Source organism: Oncorhynchus tshawytscha, linkage group LG02 (genome assembly GCF_018296145.1).
Source record: "Oncorhynchus tshawytscha isolate Ot180627B linkage group LG02, Otsh_v2.0, whole genome shotgun sequence".
NCBI classification, from domain to species: domain Eukaryota; kingdom Metazoa; phylum Chordata; class Actinopteri; order Salmoniformes; family Salmonidae; genus Oncorhynchus; species Oncorhynchus tshawytscha.
In genome coordinates, this window is record NC_056430.1 from 39,130,440 (window position 1) to 39,151,616 (window position 21,177).

The 21,177-nt window shown below is 41.8% G+C and overlaps 2 protein-coding genes across 4 annotated transcripts in view; one reads left to right on the forward strand and one right to left on the reverse strand.

Annotated features, from left to right (window-relative positions):
• On the forward strand, positions 1–13,224 carry tbc1d20 (TBC1 domain family, member 20). 2 transcript variants are annotated; one of them, XM_024375027.2, is made up of 8 exons: positions 3–748; positions 2,602–2,787; positions 6,143–6,223; positions 6,763–6,949; positions 7,310–7,411; positions 7,547–7,688; positions 8,045–8,229; positions 11,192–13,224. In XM_024375027.2, the coding sequence occupies exons 1-8, from the start codon at positions 691–693 to the stop codon at positions 11,457–11,459; spliced, it is 1,209 nt and encodes a 402-aa protein (XP_024230795.1). In that variant the 5' UTR covers positions 3–690; the 3' UTR covers positions 11,460–13,224. The 2 variants fall into 2 exon arrangements, with proteins under 2 accessions (XP_024230804.1, XP_024230795.1); XM_024375036.2 differs by lacking the exon at positions 6,143–6,223 and having other exon boundaries at positions 1–748.
• The window catches only part of rbck1 (RanBP-type and C3HC4-type zinc finger containing 1), a 15,788-nt gene continuing 7,754 nt past the window's right edge, over positions 13,144–21,177 (reverse strand). For both annotated transcript variants that reach the window (XM_024375012.2, XM_024375002.2), the window contains exon 13: positions 13,144–14,338. In XM_024375012.2, coding sequence (XP_024230780.1) covers positions 14,258–14,338 — 81 coding nt within the window. In that variant the 3' untranslated portion in view covers positions 13,144–14,257. The remainder of the gene's footprint in view (positions 14,339–21,177) is intronic.

Consider the following 21,177-nt stretch of genomic DNA (forward strand, 5'->3'; position numbering starts at 1 on the left):
GAGACTTCCGGGAATGCTGGCTAAACAGACGAGGCGGGAAGTCAATGAGCGAGGGGAACAATTATTATTTAGTTTTTAATTTTCTCTAAATCTAAAGGCACAACTTAGATTCGAGCCAATGTTTTAAGTAATCGAACATGGTATTACCCCAACCTTGTGAAAGTAACAAACTGACACGTTTTCATTTTCGTCAAAAACGGCTTGATATCGAAAGACTTCCGTTGATTTGACGGCCTGCACATGCGGAGTTTGGCGCTAGACGACCGTTAGTCCCGATTACAAGTTTATACGCATGAGCCTTGCTATACAACGTCGCCATGACATCGCCTACAATTGTGATCGGGGAATTCTATTGGATAAGCAGTTTTAGCCTATCTTCATACTGTACCGTCTTTGATCAAATTAATTGTCCGGCAAAAGCCTAACGTAGCTAGCTGCCTAGCTAAATTGTATCTCTCTAAATTATTACGTTGTTAATTATGTGAGTAATCAAATGTTTGCAATTGGCTATACTTTGCGATAAAATAACCAACAGCTGAATGACGTAGATAACTGATCTATTTAGCTAGCTAGGCTAGCTTGGTATTGGTAACATTTGTCATGTACAGCTAATCAGTTTGTTGGAGAAAGAAAATGATATCTATCCAATAGTATAATCTACGATGACGAGAAGATTGTAGTGTGGAAACCATGAAAAGATCTAGAAGTGTTGGTGCGTCTTCACCTTTGAATGGGATTGGAAAACAAGGTAACGTTATTCTAACGTCATGGACATTCATTGTTTTGTTTAGCTAGCTAGTTAACGTTAGCTAGCTGTTAGCTAGTTAGTTGAGAGGATGTGACGAATGTGTCTGGCTAGCTAACTAGTTGTCATGCCATAACGCATGTTTGCAAACTTGTTTTAACTAGATTAGCTAGCTAACGTTTACGTTAACAGCTGGAAAACGAAATGCAATTAACGTTAGCTAACAACACACCATTGACTGGTAGTTAACCAGGCATTATTTGACATGGTCTCCTTAACTCTTTCACCAATCACCGGAACAGTACTAGGAACGTATAAGAGAACGGGGTTATACTACAGGCTTCCTTAAAATACATAGCTAAATTAACTATAATAAATATTTAATACTCCTGAAAGCACACAAGTATTGCCAGTTTGTGTGGCACAGTGACATCAATATCCAGCAAAGGCACAGTGCAGGGGGACTGTCAAAAGGTCATGAATTGGGCTAGCCAGGTACTAACGTTACATTACATGATGGTTGTAACTCCCCAACCCAGTGGTTAATTTACTGAAGTACTCCCTCACACTTCAGTCAGCTGGGTGTCTGCAGTTCAGTTTTGTCAGGTATGTACTTGCTTGTCTGATGCAGTGTTTCTTAAACAAAATGTTTTATTTTAGGAACTCAGTCCAGCTTTCAACTTAATCTTGAAAGTTTTAATAGTAGAATGCACAAGGTGCAATTTCGAAATTGTGTAGTGCATCATCAGCTTTCCTCTTGTCATGTCAGTCATTGCCAGTGGTGGAAAAAGTACCCAATTATCAAGTGAAAGTCACCCAGAAAAATACTACTTTAGTAAAAGTCAAGAAGTATTTGGTTTTAAATCTTCTTGAGTATGAAAAGTAAAAGTATAAATCATTTCAAATTCCTGATATTAAACAAACCACACAGCACCATTTTCTTGTTTTTATGTATTGTTTTACAGATAGCCCCTGGCTATCTCCAACACTGACATAATTAAGCATTTGTGTTTAGTGAGTGTCTTATGTGCTTATTATAACATACATCAGACTGTTTAAATTTTTTTATTTTTTACAGATAGCCAGGGGCACACAACAACACGCAGACATGATTTACAAACAAAACATTTGTGTTTAGTGGGTCCTACAGATCAGAGGCAGTAGACATGACCAGGGATGTTGTCTTGATAAGTGAGTGAATTGGACCGATTCCTGTCCTGCTAAGCATTGAAAATGCGAGTACTTTTAGGTGTCAGGGAAAATGTATGGAGTAAAAAGCACATTCTTTTCTTTTAAGAATGTAGTGGAGAAAAAGTAAAAGTTGTCAAATGTAAATAGTCAAGTACAGATACCTAAATAAACTACGTAAGTAAAAATACTTTAAAGTACTACTTAAGTACTTTACACCACTGGTCATTGCATACCTTAGAGAGCTATTTATAACTTGTCAGAAAAGTCCAGATCACCTAGCCCATGTGAGCTAATGTTTTTTAGCCCATAAATTTTGTTGTAATGTTTGAGTCACTCAAAATATCACATAAATAAACAATAAATATGACATGTGTAGAATTGCACGAAAATTAGCCTTTAACCTACAAAATGTTCTGTGTCAACAAGAGGGGTGTGGACAGTGCTTGTGCCTATAGAAATAGACATGTGCGTGGGGGGGTTCAGGATGTTCCCCACTGCTGGAAGGGGGCCTGAGTAAAAACGTTTAGGAACCCCAGGTCTGATGGATACTTTGCCTGTCCACTTCCGAGTTTAACTATCTCAGGAGGATGTTCTGGCTAATGGCCACTGTGCTACTGTAACTGCTGTGAGTTAAGACCTCACCTGAACCGTTGTCATGTGGACAGATGGGGACCCCCGGAGGAAGAGGAAGTTGGCGGAGATCTCTCAGGCCCTGAACGTGATGCCAGTTGATGTGGCAGTGCTGAGGAGGATGGCCATCAGCGAGGGGGGGCTGCTCACTGATGAGATCCGCTGTAAAGTGTGGCCACGGCTGCTCAACGTGCCCACCGACATCCTGCCTGAGAAATCAGGTGAGCTGCCTTGCCACTGCCACTGACAGACCAGGGATGCCTCTAAGGCTAAAAAGGGTAATAGTCCTGTATCAAGCGTAGGGGCATGCATTGGAGTTATTTTTAAGGGGGGTTTGGCAGGGGTCTGAGCTTAATTGACAGCAGATTTTGTCACTTGAGTTAGTCTACTAATTGCTGAACCTGAGAGTTTCATAAATTACAGTAGAGTCCACATCCCCACTGCAATTGCCTATATATCTTCCATGTGCCCAACAACAGATGTTGGTTAACAGTAATGCACCGATATGACATTTTTGGCCAATACAGATATCCAATATTTTCCTTCCCAAAAATGATACCAATATTTCGAATTTTAGTGTACTTTTAAGCATTCTTTTACAGTTAAATAGTTAACACACACATGGATGCAGCGGTCTAAGGCACGGCATCTCTGTGCAAGAGGCTCCACTACAGTCCCTGGTTCGAATCCAGGCTGTATCACATCCGGCTGTGATTGGGAGTCCCATAGGGTGGTGCACAATTGGCCCAGCGTCGTCCGGGTTTGGCTGGTGTAGGCCGTCATTGTAAATAAGAATTTGTTCTTAACTGACTTGCCTAGTTAAATAAAGGTTACACACACCACACTGACTAAAAAGTTATTTTGTTGGCATTTACATATGTCCCCATTACCAGTAAAACATATTCATTATTCACTTGCTGCGCTGTTTCGTTATTCAGTCGTTTGATTCTCAAACAGGATTTCTATGGAACGATGTTTGGGTCTTTTCGTGTCTTAAAATATATTTATTATATTTAACACGATTTGACGTGTCGATTAAGCTTGTTGACCAATCAGGACCTGAATATGACTGCACATCATATAGTAATTTAACGCGTTGGTTATTTTTTTCAACGTAGTTATTACACATTTACGTCATGTACCACTCACTCGTATTTCATATGTCATAACAATTCATTGATGTATGCTATGATGCTGGTAAAGTTGTCTCGCGCACCTACAGAGCTGGTCATTAAAAAAAAAGCTAGCTAGCTCATGGATTCAAACAATGTTCTTTCCCAAAAACATAGCAAAACGACATCTGTTTCAGTAGCTATAGTTTGCTAGCTAACTATATAGCTAGGTGTCATCTAAAATAACCCTAATTTATAAGACAGTTCTTATTTGATTAATGGTGTTCGGATCCATCTATGTGAAGCTAGTCACAATAAGGATTAGCCACAACAGCGGACCTTGCGGTTAGCCTTCAGAATAAAAGTATGGCATAATTATACTAATTGTACTTATTTTCATCACTGTCAATGACATACTTTTATTTAGAAGGCAAACCGCAAATTCCTTTTTTGTGCCTAATCCTTAATGTGGCTAGCTTCACAACCCGGTCCGGTCGAGCCTCACTAGCCAGATGAAGCTAGCTGGCTGCATATAACGTTAGCTTTGGGCAACAATGTTAAGTAGCTGGCTAGCTATTTATTTTCATGAACTTAAGTTATATTTCAATAGAGCAACAAGTGGCAACCTAGCTAATACTTACTCACACGGATTCCTAAATCATTGCTAAGAATAATGAAAATGACTGCAGTTTCTACTGGTCATTGTTTTCAGGCTTGTTGTATTGGTGCTATCTAGGTACCAAGCTAAAGCTAGCTACGCCAGATGTTGTGGTCAAACAAATGAAGCTTTATTACCAACGCGGTATTGTAAACACATCATTCGTGACCGGTGTTTTCTTGTTTGCAGAATTTTTTGGGTAAATTTTTTGACAGTGCTACTGTATCTTTTTTGACACGCAAAGGCCCAAACGGTGTTCCATAGTATGTACTTCTTAACCTGTTGCGACGAGCAATCCCGTATCCGGGATCCTATTTATAGCCTCAAGCTCATTACCATAACGCAACATTAACTATTCATGAAAATCGCAAATGAAATGAAATAAATATATTTGCTCTCAAGCTTAGCCTTTTGTTAACACTGTCATCTCAGATTTTCAAAATATGCTTTTGAACCATGGCTAAACAAGCATTTGTGTAAGAGTATTGATAGCCTAGCATAGCATTAAGCCTAGCATTCAGCATGCAACATTTTCACAAAAACAAGAAAAGCATTCAAATAAAATCATTTACCTTTGAAGAACTTCAGATGTTTTCAATGAGGAGACTCTCAGTTAGATAGCAAATGTTCAGTTTTTCCAAAATGATTATTTGTCGGACAAATCGCTCCGTTTTGTTCATCACGTTTGGGTAAGAAAAAACCTGAAAATTAAGTCATTAACAACGCAAACTTTTTTCCAAATTAACTCCATAATATCAACAGAAACATGGCAAACGTTGTTTAGAATCAATCCTCAATGTGTTTTTCACATATCTATCGATGATAAATCATTCGTGGCAGTTTGGTTTCTCCTCTGAAGAAAATGGAACGCGCATGGACCTGGAGATTACACAATAATTTTGACGGAGGACACCTGGTAAATGTAGGCTCTTATGGTCAATCTTCCAATGATAAGCCTACAAATACGTCACAATGCTGCAGACACCTTGGGGAAACGACAGAAAGTGCAGGCTCATTCCTGGTGCATTCACAGCCATATAAGGAGACATCGGAACACAGGGCATTCAAAATCTGGACCATTTCCTGTATGAAATCTCATCTTGGTTTCGCCTGTAGCATTAGTTCTGGGGCACTCACAGATAATATCTTTGCAGTTTTGGAAACGTCAGAGTTTTTTCTTTCCAAAGCTGTCAATTACATGCATAGTCGAGCATCTTTTCGTGACAAAATATCTTGTTTAAAACGAATGTTTTTTATCCAAAAATTAAAAGAGCGCCCCCTATCTCGAAGTTAAAGCTAATAGCAGTGACGCCATTACTGTGTAACTCTAGTAGGGCAACATCTGAAAAATAGCGCACTTGGTAGTGTTTACCGGTGCACGACCAGTCGGCGACAGCCAACATCACCCACGACAGAGAACGGTTGATTGTCAAGGGCAATGAATTCCATTATCTTGGCTTTAATGGATTACGCCTTTGAGTTGTCTGGCTGAAACTGTCTTACTCTTTCAAATGACTGCTCGACTTGTTGACTGCTCGAGCCACACAGCAGACATTGTGGGCTAAGTTAGGAATGCTGTGTTGCACATTTAGCGGCAAATTTTTACGTGGCGTCATTACGTAATGTACCTACGTTTATATAGGTATGAACATCAGCTTTGACATCGGTTTTGCACATCGGTGTTAAACTAGACATCGGCCGATACCGATGTTGGCATTTTTGAGCTAATATCGGCGGATTCCGATATGTTCACCCGATATATCGTGCATTCCTAGTTAAGTGTGACCTGATCTCTCTCTTCTCCAGAGGAAGTAGAGCGGGAGAATAATAGGGACTATAACCAGGTGCTGTTGGATGTCCAGCGTTCCCTGCGAAGATTCCCTCCTGGTGAGTGACACTGGTCTTAGAATAGCACTAAATCATGTGAGGCAGTGGTGTGGTTTGTCATCATTGTCTGATCTGCCTGCGATCCCGCTTGAATTTGACTTGGGTGATGTAGGCCTACAGACTACGCAACCCTGTCAGTTTGTATTGGTTTCTTTTGGAGAGTGTCCTAGATGTCTGTATGTTACTGCTTTTATTTATTAAAGCAGCAGAAAGTTCCAAAATGATTACTGGGAATTCTTTGGAATTCTACCATGCTTGTGTTTCACTGGCCAAGAATTCAGGACAACCTTTTTGTATGTGAAAGTTTGGTCATTTTGTCAGGAAGGGTGTGACGTCTTCTTTTTCAGTTGTATACTACAGAAGCCTAATTTGGGAGCTGCCTGCATAACTTGATCTCCTGTTGACATCCGTGCATAAAGATATACACAAAGGCCAAGTTATACATGCTTTTCCCTAGTTAGGATTTGGCCCATAATGAGGAAATCAGCTGGGCCTTTTGACTTGTGACCTTTTGACATTTGACTCACCTCCCTGTGTAGGCATGCCAGACGAGCAGCGTGAGGGCCTCCAGGAGGAGCTGATTGACATCATCCTGCGGGTGCTGGGAAGGAACACTCAGCTGCACTACTACCAGGGCTACCATGACATCGTGGTCACCTTCCTGCTGGTGCTGGGTGAGCGGCTTGCTACCGCTCTGGTGGAGAAACTCTCCACGCACCACCTGAGGTGGGTCTCTGTCTCTCTAGGTGCTTCCCTCCCATAGGAGCTTGGCTTTCAAACGGGTTTTAAGTAGAAGGGAAGCCATGTAGAAAATAGAACGTAGCCAGTTACAATAACAGCACCTCCTGTTAGTTTCAGCATTTTATACTGTGTACAGGTTTAAATAACTGTGAACTGCGCACAGCTGGCTAGATGAGTCATCCTATACAGTTGCTGCTGGAGACTAGGCAAGTCTCGAAGCATTTAATTGAACAATACGCAGTGCTACTTTCTATTTTTATGATTTGACAGACTGTCTTGTTGATTATCTGATTCTGGTTCAGTTTGTCAAGTGTCCAGTTTCTCTCTCCTGTTTCTTTACTGCAGGGACTTTATGGACCCCACCATGGACAACACTAAACACATCCTTAACTATCTGATGCCAATCATCGAGAGGGTCAATCCAGAGGTGCATGACTTCATGCAGCAGTAAGCATCTTTTCTCTTGTTCTGTTAGTACAATCAGTCATTTGTTCAAATAACTAATGAGCACAACTAATGTAGCTATAATACCAATTATTTGACTTATTGCTAAATGGGTGTCACTACGTTTTGTGTCCTCAGGGCGGAGGTGGGCACCATCTTTGCCCTTAGCTGGCTCATCACCTGGTTTGGCCATGTCCTGTCAGATTTCCGACACGTTGTGCGGTTGTATGACTTCTTCCTGGCCTGCCATCCCCTGATGCCAATCTACTTTGCTGCTGTGGTGAGTGTTCCTTTTTGGGATTAAAGTGGGGCATTTTTCTAAGTGACTCCAAACATAACCCTATTTTTCCTTTTGTCAGTTGACATGGATCTGATATTTGGAAATGTGGCTTTAGCCATCCTTAGAGTTCAAATGTGCCTCACAACTAGTGTTTTATTAAAAAATGCAAGTAAATGTTTTTTTCCAGCAGCAAAGAGCTTAGCTGACCACTTATGCTGTGTTCTTGTCTTCGGACAATGTCTTCTAAGTTGCCGTAGAAGTTTGATAACATCTATTGAATTCAATAAAATGTTAACTGCTTGTTGTACTGTGGGTGTGTGCGCGCTCACACGCCGTTTGGTCGGTGTCTGTTCCAGATTGTGCAGTACCGGGAGGATGAGGTGTTGGACTGTGAGTGTGACATGGCGTCGGTGCACCATCTCCTGTCCCAGATCCCCCAGGACCTGCCCTACGAGATGCTCATCAGCCGCGCAGGAGACCTTTTTGTCCAGTTCCCCCCCTCCGAGCTGGCCAGGGAGGCTGCCCAGCAGTACAGTCAACAGTAAGCCTGCCTGCCTCTCTCGCTTGTCTCTGTCACGTAGTCTCTCCCATGGATTCTCTCACCCTCCCCCACTCGATCCTCTACCTCATCCTACATCTCCTTTCTCCAAGCCTCTTTTCCTTTTTCTGTCTTTCCCCCTTTCTTTTTCTTTCTTTCCCCCCTCTTTTTACCTGCTGTTGCAAGTCGAATTCCCTCATTAACACTCTGAGATGAGTGTAATCTGACAGAATAACCTTCATCTCCCCTGACAGGTGAACTGTGCGCTAATAACCTGACACTGAAATATATATATTACATTCTAAAATATGAGAATGTGGATATTGCATGACTACATAGATTGGGGTAAGTCTGGCGACTTTTCTGTTTCCTGTGTGGCAGACGCAGGCACACATAAAGCCATGAATAGCGGGAGCATTAATCTCACCGTCGCTGTTTTTATAATGAGAAAGTGACCAAAAACCAGGTTGCTTTTTTTTAACGGAAGGATTTATATGGAAAGCCAAGTTGAAGCCAACATTAGATGTTGTCCTCATAATAACCGCACATGGTTTTACCTCAACAGAGTAGAGTAACACCCTTCAATTGAAGTAGCGGGAAACATACAAAAGTGGCCACATCTCACAAAAACGGCTAAGAATTTAATCACAGATAATTATAAGGGAGCATGGGAATTTATCAATTGACTACAATAATTACAAGGACTTTTCAACCACCACATGTTTAAGGTAGGCCTATACCAGTACTTGAATTTCTAAGCTCCAAGTTCAAGTAGGCTACTTCAAGCTCCTTGTATTGTTTAACATTGCAGTTGTAACATGGAAGCCAAAATGTATTTATCATGTTGTTTAATTGAAAAACAGAAAGGAAAACGCAGCACACTGCTGCTCATGCTCCCAGGTGATATTTATCTACAACAACGTTTCCACCCGTAGGTCTTCATCAGGCGTTGTTGTAGATAAATATCACTTGGGAGCATGAGCAGCAGTGTGCTGCGTTTTTCAATTAAACAACATGATAAATACATTTTGGCTCCAGTAACTGCAGAAAGTACCTGGATGTGCTTATGTTCTTCAGCTTTTGTTCATGTTATTTCATTACCAGATCATATTACCAGATCATAAGCCCACTAGGCTATGTCATTTGTTGCCATATATATGCAGAATAATTATTAGGAATAGCGTTGGGTGTTGCGCTATAGCCTATCCTACACAATTGCACACAGTAGACTGTCCAATCATGAACTCGTTACCTTGATGCATTCTCTGTTAAATCTAACGAGTTCCTGTTGTAAATCAAACCGACAACATCCGATGATCAACAACAATTCACTAGGGATATTCGATCCAACGTGGATCCAGGCACAACTGTCTTCACCAGCGTAACGAATGAGAGACAAATATTCTTGACATTCCTTGCAAACACTTGGGCTGTTTTAATCGCATGCGCGATCACAACAGCTTTTTGTCACTTGACTATCATTCTGAAAATTCCTTCCTGGATCAGATGATGTGTGAAAATACGCATCCAACAAGTATTGTGCATAATTATTGAAGAACCACAGTGTCAATTTAGGTTTGAAGGATACAGGTAAGGTGACTCTCGGTTAGAAGCATTCGTTTTTTGCAATCACATACATTATTTTGGATTTGTGTGCCCATAAAAACTGTTTTCACGCCGTAACCTAAGGAGACACAAAATGTTACACTGCGGCGTGGTAGGAAGGCCCGGAAAATCGCTAAGACTCCAACCACCCAAGCCATAGACTAATCTCTCTGCTTCTGTATGGCAAAAGGTACCGGTGCAACAAGTCTGGCAACAACAGGCTCTTGAACAGATTATACAAGCATTAAGATTGATAAATAGCTACATGGACTAATTAATTGAACTTTTTATTTTTATTTGTGCACTGTCTCCATTCACATTCACGGGGCCCTGCACACTTCCACACACACTTCATCTGTTCACTCACACTTAATATGCACAATATAATTTCTACTGACCCTACAGACATGCACACTCACTCACATACAAACTGCTGCTACTCTGTTTATCATATATCCTGTTGTCTAGTCATCTTACCCCTATACATATCTGCCTCCATAACTCCAGTGTCCCTGCACATTGTAAATATGGTATTGAAACTGACCCTGTATATAGTATGCTTGCTTACTTACTGTGCTCTTCCTATTTCTAGTTTTTTTTTCTAGTATAACATTGTTATTGATTATTGCATTGTTGGGTTTTGAGTTTGCAAGGTATTTCACTGTACTTATGCATGTGACATTAACTTGAAATTTAAACTTCTGAGATCTCCATACAAAACAATCCAGGATTCTTACAGGGTTCAAGTTCAATGTCTAATTTAACTGATTCATGCGTAATATATTATATAATGACAACTTACTTAGCCATAAATGCAAGGACAGACAAGTTATGTTTTATGTCATACAATTTGAGAAATCCGTCAACACAAACCATGAGAGAGGGTTAAAACAGGTTTTAAATCAACTCTTGAATTTAGTTATGTTCCCCCCTTATATCTTAGTATAATGACATGGAAATAAATTGGCAGATTATTATCAATTAACAAGTTGTCCAGCTTAGGAAATCCTCACGGGTATCCTAGTTTATAGAAATACACACATACCCCAAGCGAAGGTTCTGTATATTTAGGAAAATACATGTCCTTCTGATGTTTGTTCTCCTAAGCTAGACCAATAGAACTAGTTTGTACTAGAACAAGTAACACGGTTAGCCCCAAACAGCCATGAAATCATGCAAATTCCTCTGCGCTATCCCAGCAGTAGCTGCCTGGTGTTAATAACATTGTCCTCTGTCTCCTCCTTGACGTTAGCCTGTAGGTCTGTTATCATGTAATTATCAGCATATTAAGCAATGACTCTTGAATTTGAACATGGCTGTAGCCCTCCTGGTGTTAAAACCATTGCCATCTGTCTCTCAGGATGGCAGCCTCCACCTTTAAAGACTTTGATCTGACCCCGGAGCAGCAGCGGCCGGACACGGTGCTGCGGAGGCGGCGGAGAGAGAGGCAGGCACTGAAGGGAGCTGCTGCAGGTGCTATGGTGGCGACCGCCCAACCCACCACGGCTCGGCGCTTCGTCCGACTGGCCGTCATGGGGCTCACTGTGGCCCTGGGGGCAGCCGCCCTAACCCTGGTCAACACGGCCCTAGAGTGGGCGCCCAAACTGGACCTACACCTCTTCCCCTGAGAGAGAGTGAAGGGGACTTGTAGGCGAGTGAAGGGGACTTGTAGGCGAGTGAAGGGGACTTGTAGGCGAGTGAAGGGGACTTGTAGGCGAGTGAAGGGGACTTGTAGGCGAGTGAAGGGGACTTGTAGGCGAGTGAAGGGGACTTGTAGGCGAGTGAAGGGGACTTGTAGGCGAGTGAAGGGGACTTGTAGGCGAGTGAAGGGGACTTGTAGGCGAGTGAAGGGGACTTGTAGGCGAGTGAAGGGGACTGACGGCCATTACATCAGAAGACATCCACGGGAAGGAGAGAGAATAGAGATCTTTGTAAAGAGAATATGAAGTTATTTTCCACATTAATATGAAGGACGTGAATGGAACAGAGACTTGACTGTCAACGTTGTATTTAATTTATATTTGTTAATAAAACCGAATAGTGATAAATGTTGTGCTGAGCGATATTAAACTATTAGGAGTGATGGCAAGTGACAACTTATAGCAAAGACGAGTTGTCACTGGGGTCGAAACTGTTGCCAATGAAGAGCGTGTGTGAGAGTGTGGATGTGTCTGAAATGGCTCCCTATCTAGTGCACTGTATAGGGAATAGGGTTTCATTTAGACGGTCTGTGCTGTCAGGTTCAGGGGTGAGTTAAATGTCCCTCTGAACCTCACATGGGCCATATTGGCACAAGGACAGAGATCCCGCTAGCCCGCCACTGGTATGGTCCCCCCCGCAGATCATCAAGTTGAATCCTCTGCCTTCAGCACATCATGTCCCTCTTCCTTTCATTCTGTACCGAGACCAAATACACACGTCTTAGTCCCATCTTTGTATGTTTAGCACTTAATTTTCAAATTTTCTTAAAGCATCATTATTATTGTTAAGTAAGTTATAGGAAATATAATTTTTGTACAAGCACACCCATATTTAACATTTATATCAAATTAAATTAACAGAATCCACTTGGGTCTTCTGACCTTATGGATGACAATTTGCAATAGCTCTTTTCCACAGCATGCCTAAATTAGGTTAGGTTTGGAATAGGTTAGCTTTGTGATCTGCGACAAAGCACCGATAGCACTCCCAGACAATCCCATGAGCCTTGGCTTGATCCCATGCTTTTATTGCACAATAATGAAGTCCTATTACATTGTTTGCACACCCTATCCTCACATTTCAACCAAACTCACCAAATGGCCTGGTTGTAGAAATGACAAGTTTTTTTTGCACATTTAATTTTAAGAAATGTCACTTGAGCTTAAAGACTACAGTTGACACAATTTTTGAATGTGTCGCATTGGACCTACTGAAATTTGTTCAACAGAGATACATGAGTAGAATCGACTCGATTGTGACATGCATATACTCAGCGGTGCCTATTGACTCCATCAGTGTTAGCCATGGATGGTTTTCATTGCACTGAAATAGCCTCATTCTGTATCATTGCAATGGTTTTTATCTGCCTTTTATGTTGAATTGTTATATTTGTCATGAGAACAATAAAGAATAAAAAACAAGATCAATGCAAACTGCATAGGTTGAGTGGACATCTGTTTAGTTCCTATGTATCGCTACATATAGACTATTTCATCAAGGTGAATGCAGTAGTGAAAAAATGAAGGAAACGTTGGAAATCACCGGAGTCTAAGGTTTCTACCATTTTTGTTTACGCTAAGGGCTAAAAATTACTCAAAGCAGCAGACAGACAACACAATAAAAAACCCTTTATTCAGGATCATTCATGAAGAAAAGTTATTTTCCCTAAAGTAATTAATGCTTTACATTCGACAAACAAAATAGTAATTGTGCCCTGCAATGGTATCATCCTTCAAAAAAGTAGCTAATGAACATAGCTAAGACTTGCATTATACTGCACTGTATGCAGTGTTAAACAATTGGCTACGCTGAACAGATCGGTTTAGTTGTAGTCATCAATAACGAAAAAGTATGGATGGCTTCTGCTGGAGTGTTCAAAAAAACACTTCCAATAAGGCTGGAGGAGTGGTCAAGCCAAACTACAGAAGAATTGTGATTGTCCATTACCGCCTTTGATAACTTACAAAATCTAACAGAACCAATGAATGTTAAATATCCCTTAATTACAGTTGTACACGGTCAGTCCAAAGAAAAGTAAATAGTTATCCCCATTACCAGGTTACAATATGTATCTGTTTCAGTATCTCTAGTGTTAATGCTTTTAAGGTCATGACTAGAACCTTACTGCTGATGAGAAGTTAAACAATTAGCCAACATTTATTTTCTACATGAAGGACAATATACAATATTCTTCCAGTGTCTAAGACTCTTACCATTTAACAAAACAGAAGCGTGCATCTCAAAGAAAACAATAAGCATCTTGAATGTATTTCACAACCCTGTTTTGTTTAAATGTTTAAGTGTCCCCTGTCAGATATAGGTGGTTATACACCTCTAACATAATATTTAACAATTGTCCTACATGTATAGAGCAAAACATTTATATTATTCCTCTAACTAGGTAATAAAATGTGTGATACACCAATGTCAATTGAACCATCAATTAAACACCGCCCAGGGATAATTGGTGTTCAAAGTAATATAAAAGGTCTTTGGAAGTAAGACCAGCCAGTGTCTTCACAAAGGCCTGAATAACTTGAGATCCATGTGCAGAACTAAAGTTTTTACCCAAATCATCCCTTGACATCCGTGCATGATTTTTTTCAGGTTAGTCCAGGTTAGGATTACTGAGGAGTGAAAAATAGTCCCCTTGCCTCACAGGACACTGAGTGTGTCCCGATATGGACTACCCATCCAGCACCATGTTGAGATGGAGTGGGGCCCCTCAGTGGCAGTTCTGGCAGTTAGGGTGGCAACGCGCCCCATTGAATCGACATCCACAGCCTCCTGAGTTGTCCCCAGAACCCTGCAGAGAGGCATCAGATACGTAAGGAATAATCAACAAGTTCCAAGATGCACTAGCGGAGTGGAACTGACCAACACGAGTTTAATTATTTTCCAGAGAACACATTGAGCCCCGAGTTGATTATCCCTCATACCATGGCTATAATTTAACACATTAGCCACTAGAAATGAATGTATTTAGCACGTTTATAAGATTGTGACAGTAGTTGCCTTAGTGACAAAACAAACAGACTTGCTAGTTTAGCTAACTAAACCATCAAATGTATTTATAAATCCCTTTTTACATCAGCTGATGTCAGTGCTGTACAGAAACCCAGCTTAAAACCCCAAACAGCAAGCAATGCAGGTGTCCTAGCTTGCTATTATGAAAATGGAACTCAACAATGCCAATAATGTTTTCAATTATACTTTTGCATTCAAAAGCAGCTCAAACATAGAACATGTAGGAACGAACTATAGCCATTGAATTCTACTGCGAAAATATACCATGCATTATGGGGAAATAATGCACGCGCTAGAATGCCCTTCAAGCCAATCAGAAATTAGTATTAAACAATGCCATGGTACAAACTTTTTAATACACTCAGTTCTACAGGATATGCAAAGCCTTATAGTACTGTACCATGTATTTAACACCAAAGCAGTACTGGATTGGGGTAGATCAGCTAATAATATAGATTTTTTGTGTTTTCACTATAGAATCCATCAGATTTTAATATCTGACCTAAGATATCTGAATGACGTAATAAAGAGTATAGCATTCAAACTGGGCATGGTAACTTTCAAATCTTTTGGTGACCATAGTGATATACTGCAGTGCTTTCAGAAAGTGTTCAGACCCCTTGACTTTCAAAATTGTGTTACGCCTTATTCTAAAATGGATTAAAGAAAAAAAATCAGCAATCTACACAGAATACACCATAATGACAAAGCGAAAACTGTTTTTTAGGAGAAACAAGATTCTCTGGTCTGATGAAACCATGATTGAACTCTTTGGTATGAATGCCAAGCACCACGTCTGGAGAAAACCTGGCACCATCCCTATGGTGAAGCATGGTGGTGGAAGCATCATGCTGTGGGGATGTTTTTCAGCGGCAGGGACTGGGAGACTAGTCAGGATAGGGTAGTAATGACTGCTAGATGGCTGCTATTTAATGGGATCTTAACCAACCGTGCTATTTTGTTAGTTTTTATCTCATTGTTTGTAACTTATTTTGTACATAATGTTGCTGCTACCATCTCTTATGACCGAAAAGAGCTTCTGGACATCAGAACAGCGATTACTCACCATGAACTGGACAAATCATTTGTCTTTAATGAGTTGGACGAGAGGGATTTACTCCAGACACCCGACGAGGCCCTCATCCCCGTCATTCGCGGGAGAAAAAGATGTAGATATCACGGAAGGAGATTGGGGTGCCTTGTAAGGATCCGGCGACGAGTGGCTAATCTGCCTTTGCCAACGTACAATCGCTGGATAATAAAGTTGACAAACTACAAGCACGTGTATTCTACCAACAAGACATTAAAAATTGTTATATCTTATGTTTCACCGAGTCGCGGCTGAACGACGACATGAATAACATACAGCTGGTGGGTTACACACTGTATCGGCAGGATAGAACTGCAGCCTCTGGTGAGACAAGGGGTGATGGTCTATGTATATTTGTAAACAACAGCTGGTAAACGATATCTAAGGAAGTATTGAGGTTTTGCTCACCTGAGGTAGAGTATCTCATGATAAGCTGTAGACTAATGCATCTACCAAGAGAGTTTTCATCTATATTCTTCGTAGCTGTCTATTTACCACCACAAACCGATGCTGGCACTAAGACCGCACTCAATGAGCTGTATACAGCCATAAGCAAACAGGAAAATGCTCATTCAGGGAAACTTACCAGCATGTTAAATGTGCAACCAGAGGGAAAAAAACTCTAGAACACCTTTACTCCACACACAGAGACATGTACAAAGCTCTCCCTCGCCCTCCATTTGGCAAATCTGACCATAATTATATCCTCCTGATTCCTGCTTACAAGCAAAAACTAAAGCAGGAAGCACCAGGGATAAAAAAGTGGTCAGATGAAGCAGATGCTAAGCTACAGGACTGTTTTGCTAGCGCAGACTGGAACATGTAATGGGATTCTTCCGATGGCATTGAGGAGTGCACCACATCAGTCAATGGCTTCATCAATAAGTGCATTGATGATGTCGAACCCCCACAGTGACTGTATGTACAGTGCCTTGCGAAAGTATTCGGCCCCCTTGAACTTTGCGACCTTTTACCACATTTCAGGCTTCAAACATAAAGATATAAAACTGTAGTTTTTTGTGAAGAATCAACAACAAGTGGGACACAATCATGAAGTGGAACGACATTTATTGGATATTTCAAACTTTTTTAACAAATCAAAAACTGAAAATTGGGCGTGCAAAATTATTCAGCCCCCTTAAGTTAATACTTTGTAGCGCCACCTTTTGCTGCGATTACAGCTGTAAGTCGCTTGGGGTATGTCTCTATCAGTTTTGCACATCGAGAGACTGAAATTTTTTCCCATTCCTCCTTGCAAAACAGCTCGAGCTCAGTGAGGTTGGATGGAGAGCATTTGTGAACAGCAGTTTTCAGTTCTTTCCACAGATTCTCGATTGGATTCAGGTCTGGACTTTGACTTGGCCATTCTAACACCTGGATATGTTTATTTTTGAACCATTCCATTGTAGATTTTGCTTTATGTTTTGGATTATTGTCTTGTTGGAAGACAAATCTCCGTCCCAGTCTCAGGTCTTTTGCAGACTCCATCAGGTTTTCTTCCAGAATGGTCCTGTATTTGGCTCCATCCATCTTCCCATCAATTGTAACCATCTTCCCTGTCCCTGCTGAAGAAAAGCAGGGCCAAACCATGATGCTGCCACCACCATGTTTGACAGTGGGGATGGTGTGTTCAGGGTGATGAGCTGTGTTGCTTTTACGCCAAACATAACGTTTTGCATTGTTGCCAAAAAGTTCCATTTTGGTTTCATCTGACCAGAGCACCTTCTTCCACATGTTTGGTGTGTCTCCCAGGTGGCTTGTGGCAAACTTTAAACAACACTTTTTATGGATATCTTTAAGAAATGGCTTTCTTCTTGCCACTCTTCCATAAAGGCCAGATTTGTGCCATATACGACTGATTGTTGTCCTGTGGACAGAGTCTCCCACCTCAGCTGTAGATCTCTGCAGTTCATCCAGAGTGATCAAGGGCCTCTTGGCTGCATCTCTGATCAGTCTTCTCCTTGTATGAGCTGAAAGTTTAGAGGGACGGCCAGGTCTTGGTAGATTTGCAGTGGTCTGATACTCCTTCCATTTCAATATTATCGCTTGCACAGTGCTCCTTGGGATGTTTAAAGCTTGGGAAATCTTTTTGTATCCAAATCCGGCTTTAAACTTCTTCACAACAGTATCTCGGACCTGCCTGGAGTGTTCCTTGTTCTTCATGATGCTCTCTGCGCTTTTAACGGACCTCTGAGACTATCACAGTGCAGGTGCATTTATACGGAGAATTGATTACACACAGGTGGATTGTATTTATCATCATTAGTCATTTAGGTCAACATTGGATCATTCAGAGATCCTCACTGAACTTCTGGAGAGAGTTTGCTGCACTGAAAGTAAAGGGGCTGAATAATCTTTGCACGCCCAATTTTTCAGTTTTTGATTTGTTAAAAAAGTTTGAAATATCCAATAAATGTCGTTCCACTTCATGATTGTGTCCCACTTGTTGTTGATTCTTCACAAAAAAATACAGTTTTATATCTTTATGTTTGAAGCCTGAAATGTGGCAAAAGGTCGCAAAGTTCAAGGGGGCCGAATACTTTCGCAAGGCACTGTACATACCCCAACCAGAAGCCATGGATTACAGGCAACATCCACTGAGCAAAAGGGTAGAACTGCCGCTTTCAAGGAGCGGGACTCTAACCCGGAAGCTTATAAGAAATCCCGCTATAACCTCCGACGAACCATCAAACAGGCAAAGCATCACTACAGGACTAAGATCGAATTGTCCTACACCGGCTCCGACGCTCGTCGGATGTGGCAGGGCTTGCAAACTATTACAGACTACAAAGGGAAGCACAGCCGGGAGCTGCCCAGTGACACGAGCCTACCAGACGAGCTAAGTTATCTCTATGCACGCTTCGAGGCAATTAACACTGAAACCTGTATGAGAGCATCAGCTGTTCCAGACGACTGTGTGATCAAGCTTTCCGTAGCCGATATGAGTAAGAACTAAACAGGTCAACATTCACAAGGCCGCAGGGCCAGACGGATTACAGGACATGTACAACGAGCATGCGCTGACCAACTGGCAAGTGTCTTCACTGACATTTTCAACCTCTCCCTGTCTGAGTCTGTAATACCAACATGTTTCAAGCAGACCACCATAGTCCCTGTGCCCAAGAACACTAAGGTAACCTACCTAAATGACTACCGACCCGTAGCACTCACGTCTGTAGCCTTGAAGTTCTTTGAAAGGCTGGTCATGGCTCACATCAACACCATTAACCCAGAAACTCTAGACCCACTCCAATTTGCATACCGCCCCAACAGATCCACAAATTATGCAATCTCTATTGCACTTCACACTGCCCTTTCACACCTGGACAAAAGGAACATCTATGTGAGAATTCTATTCAAAGACGACAGCTCAGCATTCAACACTATAAGTGCCCTCTAAGCTCATCATTCAGCTAAAGACCCTGGATATAAACACCTCCCTCTGCAACTGGATCCTGGAGTTCCTGACGGGCTGCCCCCAGGTGGTAAGGGTAAGTAAACAACACATCTGCCATGCTGGTCCTCGCCACAAGGGCCCCTCAGGGGTGCGTGTACTCCCTGTTCACTCATGACTGCATGGCCAGGTACGACTCCAACACCATCATTAAGTTTGCCGATTTTTTTATTTTAAAAAAATGTTACATTTATTTAACCAGGCAAGTCAGTTAAGAACACATTCTTATTTTCAATGACGGCCTGGGAACAGTGGGTTAACTGCCTGTTCAGGGGCAGAACGACAGATTTGTACCTTGTCAGATTACACAACAGTGGTAGGCCTGATCACCGACAACCACAAGACATTGTATAGGGAGGAGGTCAGAGACCTGGCCGTGTGGTGCCAGGACAACAACCTCTCCCTCAACGTGATCAAGACAAAGGAGATGATTGTGGACTACAGGAAAAGGAGGACCGAGCACGCCCCCATTCTTATCGACCGGTCAGTAGTGGAACAGATTGAGAGTTTCAAGTTCCTTGGCGTCCACATCACCAACAAACTAACATGGTCCAAGCACACCAAGACAGTCGATGAAGAGGGCACGACAAAACCTATTCCCCCTCAGTAGTCTGAAAAGATTTGGCATGGGTCCTCAGATCCTCAAAAGGTCATACAGCTGCACCATCGAGAGCATTTGGTTGCATCACTGCCTGGTATGGCAACTGCTCGGCCTCCGACCGCAAGGCACTACAAAGGGTAGTGCGAACGGCCCAGTATACCACTGGGGCCAAGCTTCCTGCCATCCAGGACCTCTATACCAGACTGTGACAAAGGAAGGCCCTAAAAATGGTCAAAGACTCCAGCCACCCAAGTCATAGACTGTTCTACCGCACGGCAAGCAGTACCAGAGCTTCAAGTCTAGGTCCAAGAGGCTTCTAAACAGCTTCTACACCTAAGCCAAAAAATGGCTACCCAGACTATTTGCATTGACCCCCCCTTCTTTTACGCTGCTGCTACTCTCTGTTTATTATCTATGAATAGTCACTTTAATAATTCTACCTACATGTACATATTACCTCAATTACCTCGACTAACCGGTTCCCCCGCACATTAACTCTGTACCGGTACCCCCTGTATATAGCCTCGCTATTGTTATTTTACTGCTGCTCTTGAATTATTTGTTACTTTTATTTCTTATTTTTTTAGGTACTTTTCTTAACTGGTTAAGTTGGTTAAGGGCTTGTAAGTAAGCATTTCACTGTAAGGTGTTCCAAACCTGTTGTATTCAGCGCATGTGACAAATACAATCCGATTTTAATTTGAACGAGGGAAAGATGAACGAAACAAAGTACAGAGATTCTTGATGAAAACTGGCTCCAGAGCACTCAGGATCTCATACTGGGGCAAAGGTTCATCTTCCAACAGGACAACGACCCTAAGCACACAGCCAAGACAACTCAGGAGTGACTTCGGGACAAGTCTCTGAATGTCTTTTGAGTGGCCCAGACAGAGTGGCCCGGACTTGAACCTGATCGAACATCTCTGGAGAGACCTGAAAATAGCTGTGCAGCGACGCTCCCGATCCAACCTGACAGAGCTTGAGAGGATCTGCAGAGAAGAATGGGAGAAACTCTCCAAATACAGGTGTGCCAAACTTGTAGCGTCATATGCAAGAAGACTCGAGGCTGTAATCGCTACCAAAGGTGCTTCAACAAAGTACTGAGTAAAGGGTCTGAATACTTATGTAAATGTGATATTTCCATTCTTTGTTTTTTATAAATTAGCAAAAATGTCTAACATCCTGTTTTTGCTTTGTCATTATGTGGTAATGTGTGTAGATTGATGAGGGGGGAAAAAAACATTTAATCAATTTTAGAATAAGGCTGTAACCTAACAAAATTTGAAAAAAAGTCAAGGGGTCTGAATGCTTTCCGAAGGCACATCCCTTCATGGCTATTTCAGCCACACCCGTTGCTGACAGGTGTATAAAATCGAGCACACAGCCATGCAATACACAAACAATGGCAGTAGAATGACCTTACATGCTGACCACACCGGTCGCGTCGCATGAGCGAGTGTTGCAAAAATAAAT

Bases quoted from the DNA above. Each gene is read 5' to 3' on its own strand.
- tbc1d20 (XM_024375027.2), top strand. From the start codon at position 691: ATGAAAAGATCTAGAAGTGTTGGTGCGTCTTCACCTTTGAATGGGATT. The intron at 7,412-7,546 runs GTAAGCATCTTT...TTGTGTCCTCAG, and splicing joins GTGCATGACTTCATGCAGCA to GGCGGAGGTGGGCACCATCT. The intron at 7,689-8,044 runs GTGAGTGTTCCT...TGTCTGTTCCAG, and splicing joins CAATCTACTTTGCTGCTGTG to ATTGTGCAGTACCGGGAGGA.